General features: G+C 46.6%; 1 protein-coding gene across 8 annotated transcripts in view; it reads right to left on the bottom strand.

The window, feature by feature from the left end:
* Map7 (microtubule associated protein 7) overlaps positions 1-21,643 on the bottom strand; it is a 132,071-nt gene that overhangs the window by 3,708 nt on the left and 106,720 nt on the right. For 4 of the 8 annotated variants that reach the window (XM_029482843.2, XM_029482840.2, XM_029482844.2 and 1 more), the window contains exons 7-16: positions 19,966-20,079; positions 14,865-15,013; positions 10,482-10,597; positions 9,957-10,210; positions 7,768-7,996; positions 3,773-3,947; positions 3,262-3,363; positions 2,848-2,898; positions 2,490-2,547; positions 855-954 (exon numbers count right to left, since the gene is read on the bottom strand). In XM_029482843.2, coding sequence (XP_029338703.1) covers positions 855-954; positions 2,490-2,547; positions 2,848-2,898; positions 3,262-3,363; positions 3,773-3,947; positions 7,768-7,996; positions 9,957-10,210; positions 10,482-10,597; positions 14,865-15,013; positions 19,966-20,079 — 1,348 coding nt within the window. Of the gene's footprint in view, positions 1-854; positions 955-2,489; positions 2,548-2,847; positions 2,899-3,261; positions 3,364-3,772; positions 3,948-7,767; positions 7,997-9,956; positions 10,211-10,481; positions 10,598-14,864; positions 15,014-16,422; positions 20,080-21,643 lie in introns of those variants that run through there. The other 4 variants (XM_021173685.3, XM_029482841.2, XM_085842672.1 and 1 more) reach the window with 3 other exon arrangements.

The following is a 21,643-nucleotide window of genomic DNA, read 5'->3' as shown; positions in this document are numbered from 1 at the left end:
GGTGAGGTTATACACGAGTTCTCACTGGCTCTGCATGAAGACAGGGTCTCCATCTAGAGGTGAGGCTAGACTCAATGAAACGTTGCCAAGGATACCCTTGAATTTCTGATATTCCTGTCTCAGTATTCCAAGTTCTGGGGTTACTAGGGTGTGCCGCTGTGCTCCACGTTCTTGTTTTTGTTTTATGTGTTTTTCTTTGTTGTTGAGTTGGGGTCTCACTCTGTAGCCCAGGTTGGCCTCAAATCCAACTTCTTTAGTCTCTTATGTGTTCGAATTACAGTCACAAACCAACCATCATATCTGTTTTGGTTTTTAAACAGTCTTGCTACATAGTGCTGACTAGTCTCAAATCTCCATCAATCTCCTCTCTCAGTTTCCTTAAGTCCTGGGCTTATTGTACCCAGTGTTTCCATCCATCATAAACACAGACATTCAAAGCCCTCCTCCTACAGGATGGGTAGACTCCCTTTCTTCTTCCTTTCCACCTCTGTTCTAAGCAGACCATTGTGCTCTGAGCGCTCTCTGTAGCCCAAGTGGGCCTTGCACTTTTTATTCTGCTTCAGATTTCCAAGATGCCAGGACTGCAAGCCTGCACCAATGAAGCTGGCTGTGATTTTCCTTAATACGCACTCAAACCTCACCATGAGGAGTAAAGAAAAAAAGTGACTTCCCTTTTCTTAGAGTTACAAGTTCTACAAAAAATTAAGGAGACAAATTAAAAATAAACCTTCCTGTTAAAACTCTGGCATCCTACCTGGTGGGGTGAACACAGCACTTTGTAATACACACACACACACACACACACACACACACACACACACATCAGTGAAAAAGGCCTCAGTTACTGAACTCACCTCTCTGTGGTCACTTCTGATTGCTGTAAAGCGACTCCATGTGGGCTCTCTGCAGACTCTCCGTTTCCTGGAGAGGCCATACACGGCAGTGCAGGTACTTCTGCATGCAGCGAGGAGAGGAAACCGTTGCTAATATGCCACCATCAAACCCACCCTCTAGGCACCAGAACCTGGATATCTGACCTGACTGTACAACTCACTGCCTGTGGGATGTTGGGCAAGTGAAACCCTAATCCTTCCTGGATAACAGTACCTGCCTGACAGGCTACTAACTGTGTTAACATGGGCAAAGTTTTCACTGCTCAGCCGACTGAAGGGCAGAAATAACCGTTACTATTATTTTGTTTGTACTAAGTTAGTTCTGGACATTGACATTGAAATCAAACCAACTGATGAAGTGGCTAACTGACTTGACTGGCTGACACAGAACACTTTGACTGAAGGATTCAGAGCAAATCACCATAGAAGAGGAAGGCACGCTTTAACTCGGCTGAATTCAGTCATACTTAGAAGGCTGTGATTTCACAAATAGAGGCCTACAGTGTGTGTCCTGAGCTTCACTACACAACCTGCTACTCAACGCTGGAGTCCAGCTTAAGGCAGCCTATAGCCATCTGACTCAAACCTAGGGTGGGCTATATTGAAAGTCTTATAACCCTTGATAGCACCTGTCAGCAGTAACACTCTTGGAAATACCACGTTATGCAGTGGGCCTGGGGGTGCTGGTGCTCTCAAATAGTTGTAGATTCGGTTCTGAGCAAAGCAAAGCAGAACTGTGACAGGGTGTGACAGAACTGTGATAGGAGTGTCCTCTGGACAAACAACTAGTACGTCAGTGACTGAGCCTGAGATCGCTACTATCCAAGAACCTCACACAGAAATGAAGCTATCTTAGATGGGACTACAAAAATGAAGGCTGATTCCATTTCTATTTAAGCCACTTCTATTTTAAAATCTCCAAGAAACAGTGATTTGCCCAAAGACCACAGTTACAAGTTAAAGAACAAGTTACATTGAAATCGGCATGTTTTAAAGTGTACTTCTCTTTCGAAGTCAGGATTAAGAGAGATGTTTAAATCTCTTATTCTAAGACTTGTCATAAATACAAGTTATGAGCGTGTAAATATAAGCGGGGGGTAATAATGCAGGCCTGTCATATTAGCATTTGGAGGTCAGAGGAAGGAAGATGTCCTCAGGTACAGCGACAATTCCAATACAGACTGCACTACAGAACGAGACTCTAGTTCAAACAAAATCCCCAAACAGACAAAATCCTAGCAAGACGTGTATGTTTAAAGTCATCCTCTAGACCAGTGGTTCTCAGCCTTCCTAAAGCTGAACCCTTTCATACAGTTCCTCATGCTGTGGTGATCCCAACCAAAAATGCTGTTGCTACTTTATAACTATAATTTTGCTATTGTTATGAATCGTGATGTAAATATCTGCTGTTTGACCTCCAAGGGGGGTGTGACCTACAGGCTGAGAACCACTGCCTTAGTGGCTGGAGAGATGGCACAGCAGTTAAAATCAGCCATGTCAGGCAGTTTGCAGCCAGCCTTAACTCCAGGAGATTTGACATCCTCTTCTGGCCTCTGTGGGTATACACACGCACATGTGCACTGATAGAAGAAATACCTGTCTCTCCAGCGAGAACTCCTTTGGCTATGTCACCATTTCTTTGCTCAGTGGTTTTCTAGAAAAAGAAAAGAACCAACGTAAGAATTTTAAATTGAAGTTCCTAATGGTAGAGCGCTCACTGGATACTTATGAGGACCTAGGTCTAAGAGTGGGGGTGACTGGAAAGGAAATAAAGGCATATCAAGGACAGTTAGAGCCAGCAGGGCACAGGCCTGCAGCCCTCCCCCACCAAGCCCTTGGGAAATAAACAGGAGTTGTAGGATGTTCAAGGTCATGTTCAGTGAGGCCAGCCCCGAGGGACAGGAGACTGCCTCCCAGAACAGATGACTGGCTAGAAAGGCCATGCCAGCAGCACCTTATCAGCTGTCTCTGTCCTCCTGGTTCTTCTCATAATCTCTTCAAGTCGCTGCAAAAAAAGAACACAGAAGACCGGATGAGATACATACAGCACACCAGCCTGGCACATTTCGTCGATAAAAAAAAGTAGCAGAGTATTAAAATGTGGAGAAAATATAATTCACAGTTCTTTGTCCTAATTGTCGTTATTAATAGAGGTTGGGACCATTTTAGCTGTGGTGATAGAATGACTTGTTTTGGGGAAGGAGGAAATTCTGGCAGCTTTCTTGGAATTAATACCGAGGGCCACTTCTTAGGCAAGGGTAGAACATTTTGTGCCTGACCAAAGCACCAGTTTCTTGGCTTCAGGCAACTTGTGACCCAGGAAGGAAGCAGAACCATGCCGGTCCCAGGCTTCAGTCCAAGCTCATACCTTCTTCCTCTCCAGCCGTTCCTGCTCTTCTTTCTGGAAATGCTTCTCTCGTTCCTGCCGAGCCCTCTCTGCCTCCTCCCGGGCTCGGGCTTCTTCTTCTTTCTGAAAACAAATGGCTACTACTGCTTATCCCTGCTCTGGCAGCCCAGCTCCCCACACTGGGCAGGCAGGAAGGCCAGCAGAGAACGTACTCATCTTGGAGACCACCCCTCCCACCCTCGCATATCCCTCACCTGCTTAGCAGCCCTAATGGTCTGGGAGCAAACCCGAGGGGCAACTGCCAGCGAGATGCTCTGCACCCTGCTCATGTGCAACCGTCTGGGGCAGGGCCCACGCCTGCTCTGCACCCCACTCATCTGAGGATAGCCCCTGTCTGGGGCTGTGCATCCCACTCATCTGAGGATAGCCCCTGTCTGGGGCTGTGCATCCCACTCATCTGAGGACAGCCCCTGTCTGGGGCTGTGCATCCCACTCATCTGAGGACAGCCCCTGTCTGGGGCAGGGTCCACACCTGCTTCTGCACGCGCTCCACCTCCTCCTTCTCCCACCGCTCCCGCTCCTCCTCAGCCAGACGCAGTGCCAGCTCCTCTTTCTCTCGAGCCTGCTCCGCTTCCAGCCTGCGGGCTTCTTCTTCCCTGCGACTTCGCTCTTCAGCCACCCTTCGGGCCAATTCCTCTATCTTTTGTCTGGGAAAAGACAAGAATGAAGGCACTTCTTTGAAGAGAGGCCAGGTATGGCAAGGCCAGCAGTTCAAAGACCCGGAGGAAAGCCCCCGCTGTAGCTACATTCTACTGTGGATATGGAAAGACCTTTGTTCGCCTTCCTCTCCCCGCTCTGCTTCATTTTTGTCAGAAGCAGCATACAACAATGACATGTGGGGGGCGACTGGCTTCTCCAGAGGGTCTACAAATCATCTTTAGAGGGCGGAGACTTGAATAGCTGAACATAGATGAATTTTAGTAATTAACAAAAAATTACACATGTATGGGAATTTTGCCTGTATATTCCCATGTACGATCTCTATATGTTTGCTTGGTGCCTGCAGAGTCCAGCTCAGGTCCTCTGGAAAAACAGTCAATGCTCTTAACTGATAAGCCATCTCTCTAAACCTAATAAAACCTTTTAAAATGAGATTAATAATGTTGTGTATCAGGTCAGGAGGAAGACGGGCCATATAAGCCGCCCATGGAATGAAGGGTGTGCACAGCCAAGAGGGTGGCCCTCAGCAGGCCTGAGGTCCTCCCCAGCTCTGTCACAGTTAGCTTTAACTATCAACCTGACAGTCCGAAGACCTGAGACAGAGTCTCTCAGTTGAGGAATTGGTCAGATCAGATTGGAATGTGAGCGTGTCCATGGGGAACTGTCTTGGATGTTAGTTATGTAGCAGAGCCTGGCCACTGCAGGCAGTGCTCTATATGAAGGCTATCCGTGCACAAGCCTGCGAGCAGGTCAGAGAACAGCATTCCTCAGTGGTTTCTGCTTCCAGCTGCTTCTGGAGTTGCTACCCTGGCTTTCCTCACAGATGGACCAGTGCCCCATAAATGGAAGCCAAAGGAGCTGTTTCCTCCCCTACATTGCTTCAGGTCAGAGTGTTATATCACATCACAGCAACAGACTGGAACCTGAACACTGCCTGTTTGTCCATGCCCATGGCTGTGGTGGTCTGAGCAGGAATGGCCCCTGTAGGCTCATATATTTGAACACTTAGTCATTGGGGAGTGGCACTACTTGGGAAGGATTAAGAAGTGCGACCTTGTTGGAGGAAGTGTGTCATTGGGGGCTGGGCTTTTGGTCCAGTGTCTCTTCCTGATGCCTGTGGATCTTGATGTAGAGCTAAACACTACTTCTTCAGCACTATGTCTGCCTGTGTGCTGCCATGATGAGAGTGGATTAGATCTCTGAAACTGTAAGCAAGTCCCAAATAAATGCTTTTCTTCAATCAGTTACTATGGTCATGGTGTCTCTTTTCAGTAGTAAAGAATAAGTAAAACAGAAGTTGGTACCAGGAGTAGGGTATGTAGAGATACTCCTTCTAAGGTGAAGAATACGTTATTGCACCTGGCCCCTCCCATTATCAAGAGAAGCACAACATTAGTGGGCCTATCTGGATTCTGGAGACAGCATATTCCTCACTTGGGTGTGTTACTCTGACCCATATACCAAGTGACTCAGAAAGCTGCTAGCTTTGTGTGGGGCCTGAAATAGAGAAGGCTCTACAACAGGTCTAGGCTGCTGTGCAGGCTGCTTTATCTCTTGGACCATATAATCTAGCAGACATGATGGAACTTAAAGTGCCAGTGGATGTTTGGGAATAGGGGATGCTGTTTGGAGCCTTTGGCAGGCCCCTGTAGGTGAATCACAGAAGAGATCTTTGGGAACAAGGCTCTATCATCATCTGCAGACAACTATTCCTCTTTTTTTTATGTATATGAGTACACTGTAGCTGAACAGATGTTTTTTTTTTTTATTTTTATTATATGTAAGTACACTGTAGCTGTCTTCAGACACCCCAGAAGAGGGAGTCAATATTTCATTACAGATGGTTGTGAGCCACCATGTGGTTGCTGGGATTTGAACTTCGGACCTTCGGAAGAGCAGTCGGGTGCTCTTACCCACTGAGCCATCTCACCAGCCCTGTACAGATGGTTTTGAGCCTTCATGTGGTTGTTGGAAATTGAATTTAGGACCTCTGCTTGCTCCGGCTGGTCCTGCTTGCTCTAGCCCAAAGATTTATTTATTATTATACATAAGTACACCGTTGCTGTCTCCAGACACACTAGAAGAGGGCGTCAGATCTCATTATGGGTGGTTGTGAGCCACCATGTGGCTGCTGGGATTTGAACTCAGGACCTTCAGAAGAGCAGTAGGTGCTCTTAACCACTGAACCATCTTGCCAGCCCCTACTATTCCTCTTTTGAAAGACAGTTCTTGGCCTGTTATTGGGCCATAGTAGAAACTGAACATATGACAACAGGCCGCTATGTTACCATGAGGTGGGTGTTATCTGAGCCACCAAGTCATAAAGTAGGTTGTGTGTAGCAGCAATCTATTGTCAAATAGAAATGGTATATACACACGCCTAAGCAGATTCTGAACGTGTAGGCAAGTTACATGGAGAAGTTGTGCAATGCCTATGCTTTCTACTGTTACAGTGCCGTCTGCTGCCAAGCGTGTGCCCGCAGCCTCGTGGGTGTTCCCCATGGTCGGCTGACTGGGGAAGAGAAGAGTAGGGCCTGGTTTACTAATGGCTCTGCACATTATGCAGGCACCATCCAGAAGTAGACAGCTGCAGCCTTATAGGGGACAACTCTGGAAGGCACTGGTGAAGGGACATCTTCACTGTGGGAGGAACTTCAGGTAGGACACATTTTGTTTAGGAGGAGAAATAGCCAGATACTCTGTGAATAGTTTTCACAGACTCATGAGCTGTAGGCCAATGGACTGGCTGGATGGTGGGGGATCTAGAAAAAGCATGACTGCAAAGTTGGTGAGAAAGACATCTGGGGAAGGAGTAGGTGGAGGGATCTCTTCAAATGGGCAAAAGACGTTGAAGATATTGTGTCCCGTGTAAATGCTCATCAAAAGGTGACTTCAACTGAGGAGGAGTTCAGTAGTCAAGTAGATAGGAAGACTGCTCTGTGGACAGTCAGCATTGTTCTCCAGCCATCCCTGCACACACGAACAAGTGGCCATGGTAGGAGAAATGGGGGTAAACATGGGTTCAACAACATGGGTTTCCGCTCCTGGAGTCTGACCTGGCTGCAGCTGCTACTGTGTGCCACAACTGCCAACAGCAGAGACCAGGCACTGAGCCCCAGATATGGTGCTATTCCCTGGGGTGACAGTGATTTGACTATACTGGACCACTCCCTTCGTGGAAAGGACAACTCTTGGTCCGTCCTGGGGTAGAAACTTATTCCGGTCATGGATCTGCCTTTCCTGCATGTAAGGCTCTTTCTGCCAAAAGCAGCATCCGGGCATACGGCAGGCAACTCTGGAGTAAATATTTTTTTACCAAGCTGAAGGGACTTATTGGAAAGAACACGTATATATTGGTACTATGCAACCTTTACAGTATACAATGATAGCGAAGAAACTTTAGTCTATAGAAGTGTCGGCTGCGAGAGCAGACCTGACAGCTGTACCTTCACTGTGCTATGGATCTGTGTGTGTGTGGCTCTACACACATCCTCCAAGCAGTCAGAGAACAGAAGAGGCCACTTAAAATGTATGCAACTATTTGAAGTAGGTATAACTTTTCCCCCTTTAAACATTTTCTTATCTGTGTTGATATGTTGCTTTTCAGAAGAAAATTGGATTTTAAAAATAGTCTGGGGATGTAGCTTGGTTGATAAGAGTGTTTGCTTGGCAGGGATAAGTCCTAGGCTCCATACCCAACATCAATAGACCAAGGATGGCAAAGGACGGTCACCCTCACACTCTGAAGGGAGCAGGAGGAATCCGAGCCCAGTGCCTTCTCTGGCTTAGGGCGATAACAGCCTTTACCTCTCCAGCTCTTCCTTTTCCTTCCTTTCCCGTTCCTCCTTCTCCCTCTGCTCTCTGGCTAGACGCCTCTTCTCAGCAAGCAGCCTCGTAGCCTCCTCTGGGTCGGTGGTGCCTGCAGAAGTCTTAGGAACTACACTGACAGTCACAGTGGACGATGGTGCAGGGACTGGGGCTGGGTCCGTAGCTGGAGCAGGGGCTGAGGTTGCAATGGGGGCCGAGGCTGGAGCAGCTGTACAAATAGGTTCAAGGAGAAAACCAAGTGGGACAAAAACCCAAGGAACTAAACAGAAACTGGCATTCCCCACGCCCCAGGCCCGGGATTCATCACTCTTAAAGAGAAGGGAACATGCATCAGTGTGTGTTCTCACGGTTTCACCATATTCTGTCTATCTGTAGCCAAGCAACCAATAACAAAACTGCATGAGTAACTGAGACATCCACCACAGCTCACACTCTGTCACCAAGCCTTATTTTCACAGCAGTTAGCAGTATCTACCAAGTGTGCACCAAGGGCTCGTGGCAGGGTCTGTGGGAAGCCCTATTCCGAGCAGAATGAAGGCCAGGTTCTCCATTTGCTTTTTATTACAAGAATCTCTGTGCTTTAGTGACTTAGTACAGCATCAAAGCCTTTTTTAATGGGCATCATTAGCACCCAGGCCACACCCAGGACTCTGGCTGGGCAAGTGACATCCAATGGAGAGGCTCTTTTTATTCATTTTGATTAAGGTTTAAAATACCCCCACCTTCCCTTTTTGGACACAGGATTTTTGTGTAGTTAGGGCTTGTTCAGAGCCAGTCCATGATCTTCCTGCTCCAGCTGCCTGACCTGGGATCACATGTGTGCACCATTATAACTGTGCTAAGTGGCCTCTCTTCTCACAGGTGCGGCGGCACACACTTGTAATCTCAGCACTTGGGAGACAGCCTGAGATACACGGTGAGACTGTGTGTCAAAAGAATCTACCCAGAGCTGTCTTGAGACCCTAGACACAAGGAAGCAATAGCCTTGTCAGGGACAGGCACGCCAGCTGCCACACATCTGTCCCAAAGATTGCTTTGGGAAAACGTTCTTCAACTGTGCTTAGAGATTTAGGATGACTGAAAACGGTCCTTGAGAGATCTCGTCGTGACTGGGCATGACGGGTGGCACTGGACACGTTATTCCCAGACCCTCCTTTTCAAGATTACAGTCTGACTCCGTCCACAGCTTTCTCCCCCTCTCTCCTTTTCCTTTGGGGTTGAACCTAAAAGCTCATGCATGCTGAGCAAGTGCTCTAACACAGAGCAGTCTCGCCAAGTTGCTCATCTCGAGCCTTGAACTTGAGATCTGTGTGCTTCAGCTTCCATCATAACTAGGATTACCAGCAAGAACTACAGGCCCAGTCTTTCCCAGCATTTTGCTGGTTTGGGTCCTTCTCTCCCTTTGGAATGAAGCAGACACTGGGCTCTTCCTCCATTCCAATACTGTAACTCACCCTTGGTTCCCAGCCTCAAACCTCAAACTGTATTTTCTATGAAAATAATTTTCAGCAAGAAAATATTGAATTCCTAGTTCTAGGTGACTCCAAACAACACTGACTTATCTCACAGAAGACAACTGCTAGGTCTTCCGATCTCTGTGTAACGCTACAGTAAGCCAGTGATCCTCAAATCCAGTGTGAAAGTGCTTTCATCCCTGAGCACAGAGTCTGATCCAGGAGATCTGAGGTAAGGCCAGGGATTTGTAGTTTGAAAAATTCTGGAGGTATCAGTTTAATATTTTTAGAAATCCTTTGAAAATCTTCTCAAAAATACAGGTTAGGCTGGGGAAGCAGCTTGGAGTGCTTGCCTGGCATGCTCAGAGCCCAAGTCTAATGTCAAGACGCCATCAAACCAGGCCTGATGACCTGGGATCCTAGCAACTTGGGAGGAGGAAACAAAAGGGCTAAGAAGTTCAAGGTCATCCTTGGCCACACAGTGCAGGGCACTCACAATACAGAGTGGTAGGGGGGAGAGAGAGAAAGAGGAGAGAGAGGAGAGAAGAGGAGATAAGAGAGACGAGAGAGGGGAAAGGGGAGGAGAAAAGAAAGAATGAGAATATGAATTTCCAAACCTCAGGAATGAAAAAGGAGTTAAATAAAATCAATCATGAACAGGGCAAGCACAGAGAACACCAGCCCACATCCCAGCACTAGCTGGTTCACTCTTACCAGGGTCAGGTGGCTTCACGGGTGTCCCCTCTTCGACTGTGACCTCCTCTACCTTCACTAATGGCACCCTGCCCTTTACTGCGGGTAAAGGGTCTTTCTTCTCAGGCTCCACTTTCACTTCTCTCTTGACAGGCCGGATGTTGCCAGAAGACGAGGAGGGGGCCTGAGTGGAAGCAGCTCTGACTGAGCCGGGAGGCAAGGAGGATGCAGGCCGGGGAGTACCAGGTAGATGAGGCATGGACTTGGATGGGAGCCTGGGCCAAAGAAGACAAGGACAATGAGTAGGTCAGGATCATCTTACCAGAGCCCAGAACACCCACACATGTAAAACCAAGCAGACGTTCTGATAGGAGGATTTTCTGTTTGTGATAAATGTGGAAAAGGAGTGGCTAGCGAGACTCAGCTCAACGATCCTTTCTCCTTTTGCTAAAAGACAGCTTGTGGTCCCTAGAGTCAAAGGCAAACAGTGAGGACAGAAGCTAATTCTCCAAGGTGGGCCTTCCCATGCACCTCTGCCACACTCACCAAAGGCGGGCCGGAGCCGGTGATCTTGCTTTGAGATTAGATGGAGACAGAGTCCTGCGGGCACCCGGGGAAACGTGGAAGGGAACATGTTCTCTTTCTCGCTCTCTTTTATGGCTCTGGGTTCAGAGAAACTCAGTAATTAGAATTTTCATATTAACAATATCCAACAACAAACTACAGACCACTTAGTGTTTTTAAGAATTTAAGACAACTTCTAAACTATGTCATATATCCACACCACTGCAGGACAAGGCACCTGTCTGCTAACAATCGAACAGTACATAACTGAGCCAACACAGATGACAGGATAAAGTAGATCTGAGGGATGGTTTGAGGGGAGTAAAGGAAAGGGGGAAATGATGTAATTATAATCTCAAAAAAAAAAACAACAAAAAAGTATAAACTTTTAAAAAGCACCTTTGCTTTTTCTGTCTAACATTACCTGGAATTACTTTACCTTGTTTCTACAGATGTTCCTTTTGTTTTAAATTTTGTCATTTTTCTTTTTGCCATACTGAGGATTAAACCTCAGGCTTCATACTGGGCAAGTGCCCTATCACTGAGCCACACTACTTTTAAGCACATGTTCTACTTTTCTATTCTTTAGCAGTTCTCTTCTGCTTTGGAATATACCATCGCTCCGTCATTTACTTACATCTCTGTTACTTCAGATACATGGTCACCTGTTATGTGACTTTTGTAGACAAGTCCTTACATCAGGGTCCCCTTTCTCCACAGGGAAAGTGGGGCTAAGGTAAGGAAGTGTAGGTTACTCTTTCCTAGAAAGAGTTCCAACAGTGAGGGAGACACCAGCCCTCCCTGATGACGGCCTAGCGCTCAGCCAGAGATCTGGCCAAACGCACGAAGAGAAGACCAGAGATGTGTTCCAAGGTTGTGAAGTCAACAGGCAAGAGTGGGGAGAAAACAGAAGGGAGCAAGAGGAAGCTCAGTGTTTGAAGAATCTCAGGCTGTGGAAGGGAGGGAGGAGGAGATACGGGGTGAGAAAAGAGGACAGAGGAGGAGGCTGGCTGGGCACCTCTGGCTAATCCAGTACAAGGAACCAGGGACAGGTAGATGTCACCCAGCCCGGGCTGCCAGTGAACCATCACAGTGCTCCCTCTCCTTCTCTCCTGAGTTCCTCTAATTGCTTCTCCTACCTTCTGGGCTGGCTGACTGGGCTACCAGTGGAGGAAACCTCTGATGTCTCCACTGTCTCTGCTGAGTTCCTACCACAGAAGAACTGAGGGTAAAGAAGATCCTCCCATGGCTTCAGGGGCCATGTCTGGATCAACCCAGTTGCATGGCCACCCTCTGCCCCAACTGACTCCTCAAAGGCAGGTGGGGACTTGAAGGACAGGTGCAGTCTCTGGCTGGTAAAAGGTGCAGCCGCCACTAGATGGGTTCCCTCCTGAGTGGAAGATAGAGAAGCCTCGGGGAGACTGGAACTAGGGAGGAGGGACCACCTTTCTTCTTAAGAGAGATGCTAAAGTAGCAAGGTAAGTCCTTTCTTCTTCCTTTAACAATGCTTTAAAACATGCATTCATTTATTTCCTTATTTGCTTATTCCTCTGTGAGTGTATGCCTGTGTTGCGTCTAAGGACAACCTGTGAACGTCAGAGTGGGTTTTCTCCTTCCAGCCTGCAGGCTCGGGATGAACTGGGATTATCATGCTTGCCAGCAAGTACCTTTACCTCTGTGGCTGGCCCATCTCTTGGCTCTGTGTGTGTGTGTGTGTGTGTTTGGGGACAGGGTCTCTGGCTGTCCTGGAACTTACTATGTAGACCAGGATGGCCTTGAACTCATTGAGTCCACCTGCCTCTGTCTTCAGAGTATTGGGGTTAAAGGTGTGCTACCACGTGTAGCTTGTAGAAACATTTTGATGTGGCTTAAATAAGATCAAGGAGCTGGGTGGGAAAGACAGAAAGAGAAAGACAGAAGTGCAATGTGAGGCACTTGGGGCTAACTCTGCCCATCTGGGTTTCCTGGGTCAGGGCCCGGGGAATGGGCCTATGCCCTTGACAGTCTCATCAAGGTGACAGACAATCACCATGAGAGCCCAAACTGGGGCTCTGTCCTTCTCTTTTCAATTCTTTTGTTGCCTTACATCCAGCCACCTGTCTGTCAGCACACCCACAAAGGCACCCCGTGGACGCCATGCTGATGTGAGTTAATGGGGAGCAAGTGCTACAACCATCCTTTCTCTGAACCCTTTCCACACTGCTGAGTGCACAACCAACGCTCAAGTCAACCCGGCTGCCGGCCAACCAGCAGGCAGGGACTTCACAATATCTGGAGAAGAACCAGTTGGACCGCTCACATTTCCTGATTTTAAATATATTTTAAGGCTACAGTTAAAGTAGCATGGTACTGGCATGTAGAACAAACAAATAGAATAAAGTCTAGAAACCATAGAGCCTGGGACCACTCAACAAGGGAAGGACAGTCTTCAGCAAATGGTAGCGAGGAAGTAGTATATTTACAGGAAAAACAGTGAAACTGGACTCTTTCTTTACACAACAAACATGAACTTAAAATGGGTTGAGTCTTAAAACTGTAAAAGGGGCTGACATCCAAAAAAGTTTCATATCATGGAACCGGTTACTTAATTTATGGACCCAATGCACAGGCATCAAACAAACAAACAAACAAACAAAAAAACCAACACCCCCCCCCAAAACAAAACAAAAAAAAAACCCAGCACATGAACATCAAACAAAAATTTCTGTAGCTCAAAAGTCACGAAAGACTGAATAGGCAGCCTATACCTATATGGCCAGGAGCCATTATCTAGAATAAACACATAACTCCCACAATGCAACATTTTGTTACCGGACGTAAAGTTGGCCTGTGCTGAATCATCAGTCACACACACACACACACACACACACACACACACACACACACACACGCCTTTGGTAATCATCTCTCCAAACACTTATTAGCTGCTACAGTCTACAAAAAAATGTGCCATGCTACTGAGATGCAAATCAAAATCATGAGATAGCACTCATGTTTAGTAAATTGGATATTATAAAAACAAATACAGAAAATAGCAAGTGTTGTCGTGGAGAAACTGGACTCCTTATGCATGATTGATAGGAATGCAGAACAGTACAGTCACTAGGCAAAACAGTTTGGCAGCTCTTCAGACACTTATATAGATTAATGTTTTTCTGCAACTCCAGTCTTGGTGTGTGTTGTGCCTACCCATGGATAGAAGTCAGAGGCTCGTGCCTTCCTCAGCCATTTCTCCTCCTCAGATTTTGAGACGTGTTTCTTACTGGCCATGTCAGCTGGCCAGTGCCAGCACGTCCATGGATCCCGTCTACACCCCAGTGCTGAAGTTACAGCCACGGGGCCACACTCGTCTTTCATGCTCGTGTCTGAACCCCTCATACTTGCACATCAAGCACTTTACACACTGAGCCATATCCCTAGTCTCTACACACTTTAAAAATTAAATATTCAGTCCATCTATACCATTAGCTACTTTCCAGGTATTCAATATAGTTAACCAGTACCGATTCCACAATGTAGATATAAACATCATTTCCCTGACAGCAGCAGTCCCTAACTATTTGCTCGTGAGGCAATGAAGTCTAATTGATCACACACAGGAACCACCAAAGCTCAAAGGGTGACAGACGCTGGCCACAGTCCTCCTCCTACCTGACTTTCAGAAGGCGGTAAGGTGCTCTCCCTTCGGCACACACTTTCCCCCACTGCACATGCACTCTAAGTGTTCACTGTCACTTTCTGTCTGAAGCTCGGATCTCCAAAGCATCATGAAGCTAATGAAGTAAGTGATCACGGACATCAGAGATAGGCTCCCCTTTGGCTACAGGGCTGTGAGGCTTGTCTCAGGTGTGAATTGCACTGATGCCTAAAGTGGCTCACAAAAACATTTCCTGTAGGCAGAATCCTCACCCTCGCTCTCACAGTCCTCACACACACCTCGAAGCAGAACTCTTTAAAGCATCCATCAGCTTTAAACACGAGAATTGCTCTGTCAGGCACAATTTTGTTTGTTTGTTTTTATTTTGTTTTTAAAGTTCTAGTTGAGACCTGGCTTTCTTCAAAGGCAACACAGTTTCTGACCTTGAAAATGTTTCCCAACCACTTATTTGTATAAAGGTCCCAGTAGAATAGGCCTGCCACTCATTGGTGCTTGAGTGAAGAACAGTTGCAAATGTGTAGGGAGAGCAAAATCCCCAAGTGAGAGGCAGTGAGGGGCAGAGGTGCACAGCCAGCTGGGTTTATAATGGGTGGTGTGGTGTGTAGCTGTCACCTGATCTTGTACCCAGAGCCCACCTTAGGGCAGAGCCCACTCTGCAGAGAAACAGTACCGATTCCCACACACTGGCTTCTCCAGACACCACTTACCGCTACTCCATGAATGGTCCTCCTTCGTGCAGAGCCCTCAGGCGGTGTTACAAAGAGTTTTGGTCGGTCCACTGGGTTTCTAGAGTGTGCAGCTTTGAAGGGCATGATGATGGGGCTGCAAGATGCTGAACGAGGACAAATGGGGATAACTAGAGTGCAGGTGATTGGTTTTACACACAAGAGTGCCAGAGGAGCAGGTGAAGAGAGCCAGAGGCAGGTGCAGAAGACAGAAAGAAAAGTGGGGAGAAGACGTTATTACCTAAAGTGCCCAGCCCCAAGATCCTCAACTCGCCTTCTACCTGCAAACCTGTGAGGTGCCCGGCTGACAGACCTGGAAGGTAATACTACTTGTTTGTTCCAGTTATGACTAAAGACATAGGAACAGTCTGATTGTGGACAGTCTCAGCCTTGTATGACTACAGACCAATGGTCCTGATAAAACCCTGTATCTGTGATGCCATTTTTAAAGGAAGACTGGCGCATGGACAGATTTTTCCTAATTACCTCTACTATGGAACTAAAGCTAGAACCAGGAAACACGCAAGCAGGCAAGTAAGGTCTATAACTGTCTTAAGAGCCAAGTTCAGGAGTCAGTGGGGGAAAAGCAACCGAGATAGAACACGTCCACTGACCAAGTCTTGCCAGGTGTTGACTTGTTTCAGGGATAGCTAAAAACAGCTGGAAAAGATCTCTGTTTTCTTTGAAGGCAAGCTGTGATGTATTCTTCTGCCCTCTCCCCTTACAAAGCCAAGGGATAGAAAATATGGGGAGACAGGTTATAATTATTTAAAATGGTGAGAAGAACAGTGTTTAAGGATTGCCACTGTGGCCGAATCACGGGTAGCAGTGACAGTCTTACTAAGGACAGAACTTTGAGTCTTAGACTACCCATCTTCAAAGGACATTTCTCAAGTCACTACACAGAAATGGGTTTAAGGCAATTTATTTAACATTATACAGGAGCCAGAATTCCAGATCTCACTAAAAAATAAAATAAAATAAATCTTGGTTTTCCATAAAAAATGAAGCAAACACGGTTGAGGATAATGCTATGTATCTGAGCAAGATTATAAAATTACTTTATGCAAATCTGGTTCCTGTAGCAATTCTTAACTTATAGACACGTTCTTACTGTGATCTTAACAGACACGTGCTTACTATGTGTTTTTATAGCCCAGGCTAGTCTTGAACTCATTCTGCAGACAGGGGCTGACTGTGGTGAGCTTGTGGCAATTCCCCCACCTCAGCATCTGGAGGAGTACTGGAATTCTAAGTGTGAGTCACCACACCCAACTTTGAGGCAAACTTTTTTTTTTTTTTGATTTTTATTACATATTTTCCTCAATTACATTTCCAATGCTATCCCAAAAGTCCCCCATAGCGCCCCCCACTTCCCTACCCACCCATTCCCATTCTTTTGGCCCTGGCATTCCCCTATATTGGGGCATATAAAGTTTGCAAGTCCAATGGGCCTCTCTTTCCATTGATGGCCGACTAGGCCATCTTTCGATACATATGCAGCTAGAGACAAGAGCTCCGGGGTTCTGGTTAGTACATCATGTTGTTCCAACAATAGGGTTGCAGATCCCTTTAGCTCCTTGGCTACTTTCTCTAGCTTGAGGCAAACTTTTAAAGAAACTTTTGTATAGGTAAATGTTTTTTTTTTTTTTTTTTTTTTTTTGAGACAGGGTTTCTCTGTATAGCCCTGGATGTCCTGGAACTCACTTGGTACACCAGGCTGGCCTGGAACTCAGAAATCCGCCTGCCTCTGCCAAGTGCTGGGATTAAAGGTGTGTGCTACCACACCAGGCAGGTAATTTTTTTCTTTTTTAAGATTTATTATGCATACAGGTTCTGCCTACATGTGTACCTGCAGGCCAGAAGAGGGCATCAGATCCCATTACAGATGGTTGTGAACCACCATGTGGTTGCTGGAAATTGAACTCAGGACCCCTGGAAGAGCAGACAGTGCTCTTAACTCTGAGCCATCTCTTCAGCCCCATGCAGGTAAATTTAACAGTACTAAAAAAACCTCAAAATTACTAAGTATATGGCAATCTTAATTTTTAAAATCATAAAATTAAAAAAATTGTTATCTACAGAGAGCCACACCGGCTTGCACCTCTCTGCGGCCTTCCTGCAGGGAAGGAACCTGGGGTCTTCGCTGAGCTGCACGCCTGCTTCAAACGCACAAGGACAAGTGTCATCCTGCAGCTCAGGTCAGGGATCTTCCGGATCTTCCCCGGATCACGGAGAAGGAAGATGGAAGCCTGGGAAGCGGCAACCTCTCTTCCTATATGCAAACAGAATACCCTTCTTCCCAGTGAACTGAAATACTGCCGCCTTCTCTGTTCTCCTCATGAGAACATGGGAGTGGACACAGCTTTTCTTCTGAGCTTTAATGGTGAATGGTAGATTTGTACTTTGAGACAGGAGGGCTCTTGTCTTTGCTGGTGGTGACCACTAGGGAAAGTACTGGAAAATAAATTTTTTCCTTAAGTATCACAAGGTGCTTTCACTTCCCAGACAAGGAAAGGGTTCATTAATGCAAAACGCTTCAAGTTAAGCAAATACCCTGCAGAAGCCATGCCCTGCACAGGGTGTTTCTGCAGGTTAATAATCAGGAAAAGTGGTGCCCTGTGTCCAGGCAAAGCCCGAGGCCATTAACCTTGCCTAAAGATGAAGTGACCCTGGAGAACAGGCCTGCTCTGAGATCAAGGCTCACACTGAGAATGGAAGGAGACAGAAACATGATTTCATTTTCCTTTAGTGCAAAGTGCTAAGACCATCCTGGATGCAATCTAATTTCTTCTTTGCTGTAGAGCTGAAAAAAGCATTCAGTACAGGTAGAAAATATTCTCTTCTCACTATGTGACTCTGGCAACACTGGAATTGGCTATGAAAGCCAGTCTTTGGAACTCAAAGAGATCTACCTGCCTCTGTTTCCTATGTACTGGGATTAAGGCGTATGCCATCGTATCTAGTTTAAGAATATCCTCATCTCTATCTATTGAAAAATCCTCAACTTTAATTCTTTAAAAAATTCTTCTGGCTGAAATAAATGCTAAAATTCCTAAAGGTTTTAAATTCTGAACATCTACCATGGAAAACGTGAAACCTGCAAACTGCATAAATGATCTCAGTCTTCTGAGGAAACAGTAAGAGCAATGGCCTTTCTCCTCTGCCCCCGTGCGCTCCCTGCCCTGTGCGGGTAGTGATGGCCTTTCTCCTCTGCCCCCGTGCGCTCCCTGCCCTGTGCGGGTAGTGATGGCCTTTCTCCTCTGCCCCCGTGCGCTCCCTGCCCTGTACGGGTTAATTCCAGAGAATGAACACGCCTTTGAGAAAGTCCTCCACTGCTCCTGGCGGTCAAGAGTACATTAACCTAACCCATCAAGATCTTAGTGGGAACACAGAGCTCAGAACCAAGGGACGCAGAACCCTTCCCCATCGATCACAGCCCTGAGCACCTTAGGGGACCAGGGTCTGTTACTGTAATCTTGGCTATGGATCTAGGGCCATCTTCACCAAATGGCAATCGGGAAAAAGATGAAGAAAGAAAAGAAAACTGAAATTGAGGCAAACTAATAACCTGAAAGGTACATCAGAAAATAAAGACAGCATATGTCCTGAAAGACAACTAAGACACATTTACATTCATAAATCCAAGCGGAACTCTTCATAAAAACCAGGAGTCTTTAATCTCAGTAAATATAAGCGGTACCAACAGAATAGGTGGTAATAACCCAGAGAAAGTAGCAAAGACTCAAAGCCTACGCGCTGTTTTTCACTAACATCAATTGTACCCAACTAAGCATAACAAGGAAGGGAGTGGTGCACGGGGAAGGAAAGGAAGGCCAGTGAAGAGATGGCGTGGGAAAGACAAGGGGTAAAAGCATTGCCAGGGTCGGTGCCGACAGAAACAGCAGAGAAAGACACACTCCTGGCTTTGGAACAAGACAACATACAACACAGGATTCAGGTGCGTGATAGCCACATACTGCAGAGACAGAGTGCACAAGCAGCGTGGAGAGTTAACACGCAGAGAATTGCTTTCATCACTTGCAAAGAAGTATGAAGTTTGCAGTATAAAACATAGTGTATCTTAAAATGCTGCACTTTTCCCTCCAGATAAATCCCAGAGGCCTGGTATCAGCACTTACTGCCACCATGCTCATCTCCAGAGAGAGCAGTTGAGGGTGCCCAGACCTTGGCCTTGATGGCCTCACGCTGGACAGTGAGAGGCAGAGCGGACACCTGTTAGCTAACTGGGTATCACACAGAGCAAAGCCCATAAAACTACCAAGAGGTCTATTTGTGCAGCAGACTAATGAGATGAAGAACAAGGCCTTTTTAAAGGGAACGTTTCAAAGAGAGCATGTGGTTTTCTAACTGCAGAGCAGAGGGTGAGGGGTAGCTAGGTTACTTGCACAGACACACTAAATGTGCTCAGAGAGAGCTGGGAAGTCCAAAAGTCACTCAAAGCCTATCTGGATGGGTCTTACCAATTGGATACATTACAGTCACTTTCAGTTCACTCGGGTTGGTTCTTTCATGCATATTTGGCATTCAGAAAGTTTCAGTGTAACAGCCGAGATGAGGTGTGCTCTTTGTTTTCAGGGAATGTAAGAAAGAGGCAGTGTGCATTTCAAGTAGCCTTCTCAGCTCTTCAGAGCTTAGAAAGTTCCAGGTACTCGGTTACATATAGAACCCTGGCACAGGAGGGGGAAGCTGCCAGGGTAGAGGAGTGCAATGATTTATTTCCAAGTCTGCATAGTGGTATTAAATTATATCCACTGCCCTTGGTCATCTGTTGGCACACAGGGGAGAAAGCAAAGTAGTTTTAAGTGATACTTTTTTTCCCCTGGTAATCTAACAGACTGACAGAGGCCATCTGATCAGGTGAGGGACGTCATCTGCCTGCCTGGCATCTGGTGTCCAGATAAGACGTGAGGGTGGATGTAAAGATGAAACAAAGCCAACACCAACAGAGAAAAGCGCGTACCAGAATGAACGGAGGTGGGGTTAGATGAACGTGGAAGAGCAGACAGACTTCAAAAGGAGGACTTTACCTCACCACCAAGTGCCGCCTGGATGGCTTTACCTGTGTCTCCAGACAAGGCGGCCGTGCTTTTGCTTCTGGCCAGGAACGAATGTGTGGGCGTCAGAAGTCTGCTAACAACGCTGCTCTCCCAGGGGCTGAGCTGCAGGCGGCGAGCTAAATGTCACCACATAAGCAAGATGTTAGGGACATTCTTTCCTGGGCCAAGAGGGTGCTGATCATCATCAAACCTAACACCTCCACAGTCTGGACAGACCTCCGAGACCGCCCAGGCTTTCTAGGGAGGACACGTGGCCATGAGCCAGGCAACAAGATCTCCTTTTGCTGGTCTGCACTCGTTAAGCAAACAACAGGTCTTGAAATGGAAATACCATTTTAATTACAGATCTGCTATTATTGGTAACTCCAGGATGTATCTCTGTGACAGGCATCACTGACGGGCAGTAGACTGATGGCGCCCACCTCTGACGGAGGGCTTCCTGGATATCTTCAATAATCAGCCTCATTGGGGCTGACAAATGAAGACCAGATTAACATAAAGTACTGCAGGAGTTCTATTGAACTCACGGATCTCCACGAATGGTTTAGGGTAACTAGAGGGAAGAGACACAGTAAGTCGAAAGAGGACTCATGCAAAGGTCTGTACAGGGTTCTTTGACCTTTTCACTCAGCAAGCTAGGCTCTTTCAGGTCCCTGTTTGGCACAATATAAAACTTTCAGCGGAGGATCGAGGTTAAAGCTGAAGAGAAGACAAAATTAAGCAGAAACGCCCAAGTTCAATGTGACTATAACCCTGAAGAGTTTATCAGTGATGTCTGAAGATCTGAAAACAAACTTCACACAAGGACATATGGGTCCCAAACTACTGGGATTTGGCAAGGTTGGGATTAGAAAATGCGTGCCAATGAGGAGTTTGTGTCATAAGCATCTGGTGATGGCACACTAAGCCACAGAGGGTACGGGAAGAGGCTTGTGACAGGCTACTGTAATACACAGGTCACACGCCACCCTGAGAGCATTCCCACGCCACTCGTCAAAGCCCTTCACAACTATCTAAACCTGAGGACACCACCTGCTCTCCTCAGGTGTAACCGTCTCAGGCTGGTCCTCTGGATGTCATCTCTTTAGAGGAACATAACTTTTAGAGTCTTGGAAATCTCGCTTAGTTTATTAAAATCACAATACTGCTAGACACTGCTACACTTAAAATAGTTGCCTCCATGCAGGGAGAACCAATTTCTAGGAAGCCCTTTAATGACATGACTACTTTAAAAGTGATCACTTTGACCAATGCTTTAGTTAAAGAATTGGTGAATTTTCCATTAGGCTTTCTGTTTATTAGGGAGAGCTCTTTAGATGATGATGATGATATTGTTAATGTGACAAGGTTGTACACTGTGGGTGGCCTCAAACTCATGGCAATCCTGCCTCTGTCACCCAAGTGCTGAGATTACAGGTTACAGGTTTGGACTACTGTCCTTGGCTTCCATGGCTAAATATTTCCCAGCGTTAAGCCTTCCTAAAAGCACTAAGGCGGCAGCAGATAGCAGCATGAGTAGTTGCTACGCCCACGGGCAGGGCAGTGTGGCTGCCTAAGGTAGCGATATAGCACAGCTTCATCAGAACATACTGCTCAACAGAACAGTATGCTCAAACCAGCAAGGGAGGGAAAGTGAAGCGAGGCTTCCTTCTGAGATAAACTACGTGGTGACAGGCTCAG

Source organism: Mus caroli, unplaced genomic scaffold (assembly GCF_978045245.1).
Source record: "Mus caroli unplaced genomic scaffold, Mus_caroli_1 scaffold_9, whole genome shotgun sequence".
In the NCBI taxonomy this organism is placed as follows: Eukaryota; Metazoa; Chordata; class Mammalia; order Rodentia; family Muridae; genus Mus; species Mus caroli.
Note: the sequence above shows the minus strand (reverse complement) of the source record. Positions and strands in the feature narration are given on the sequence as shown.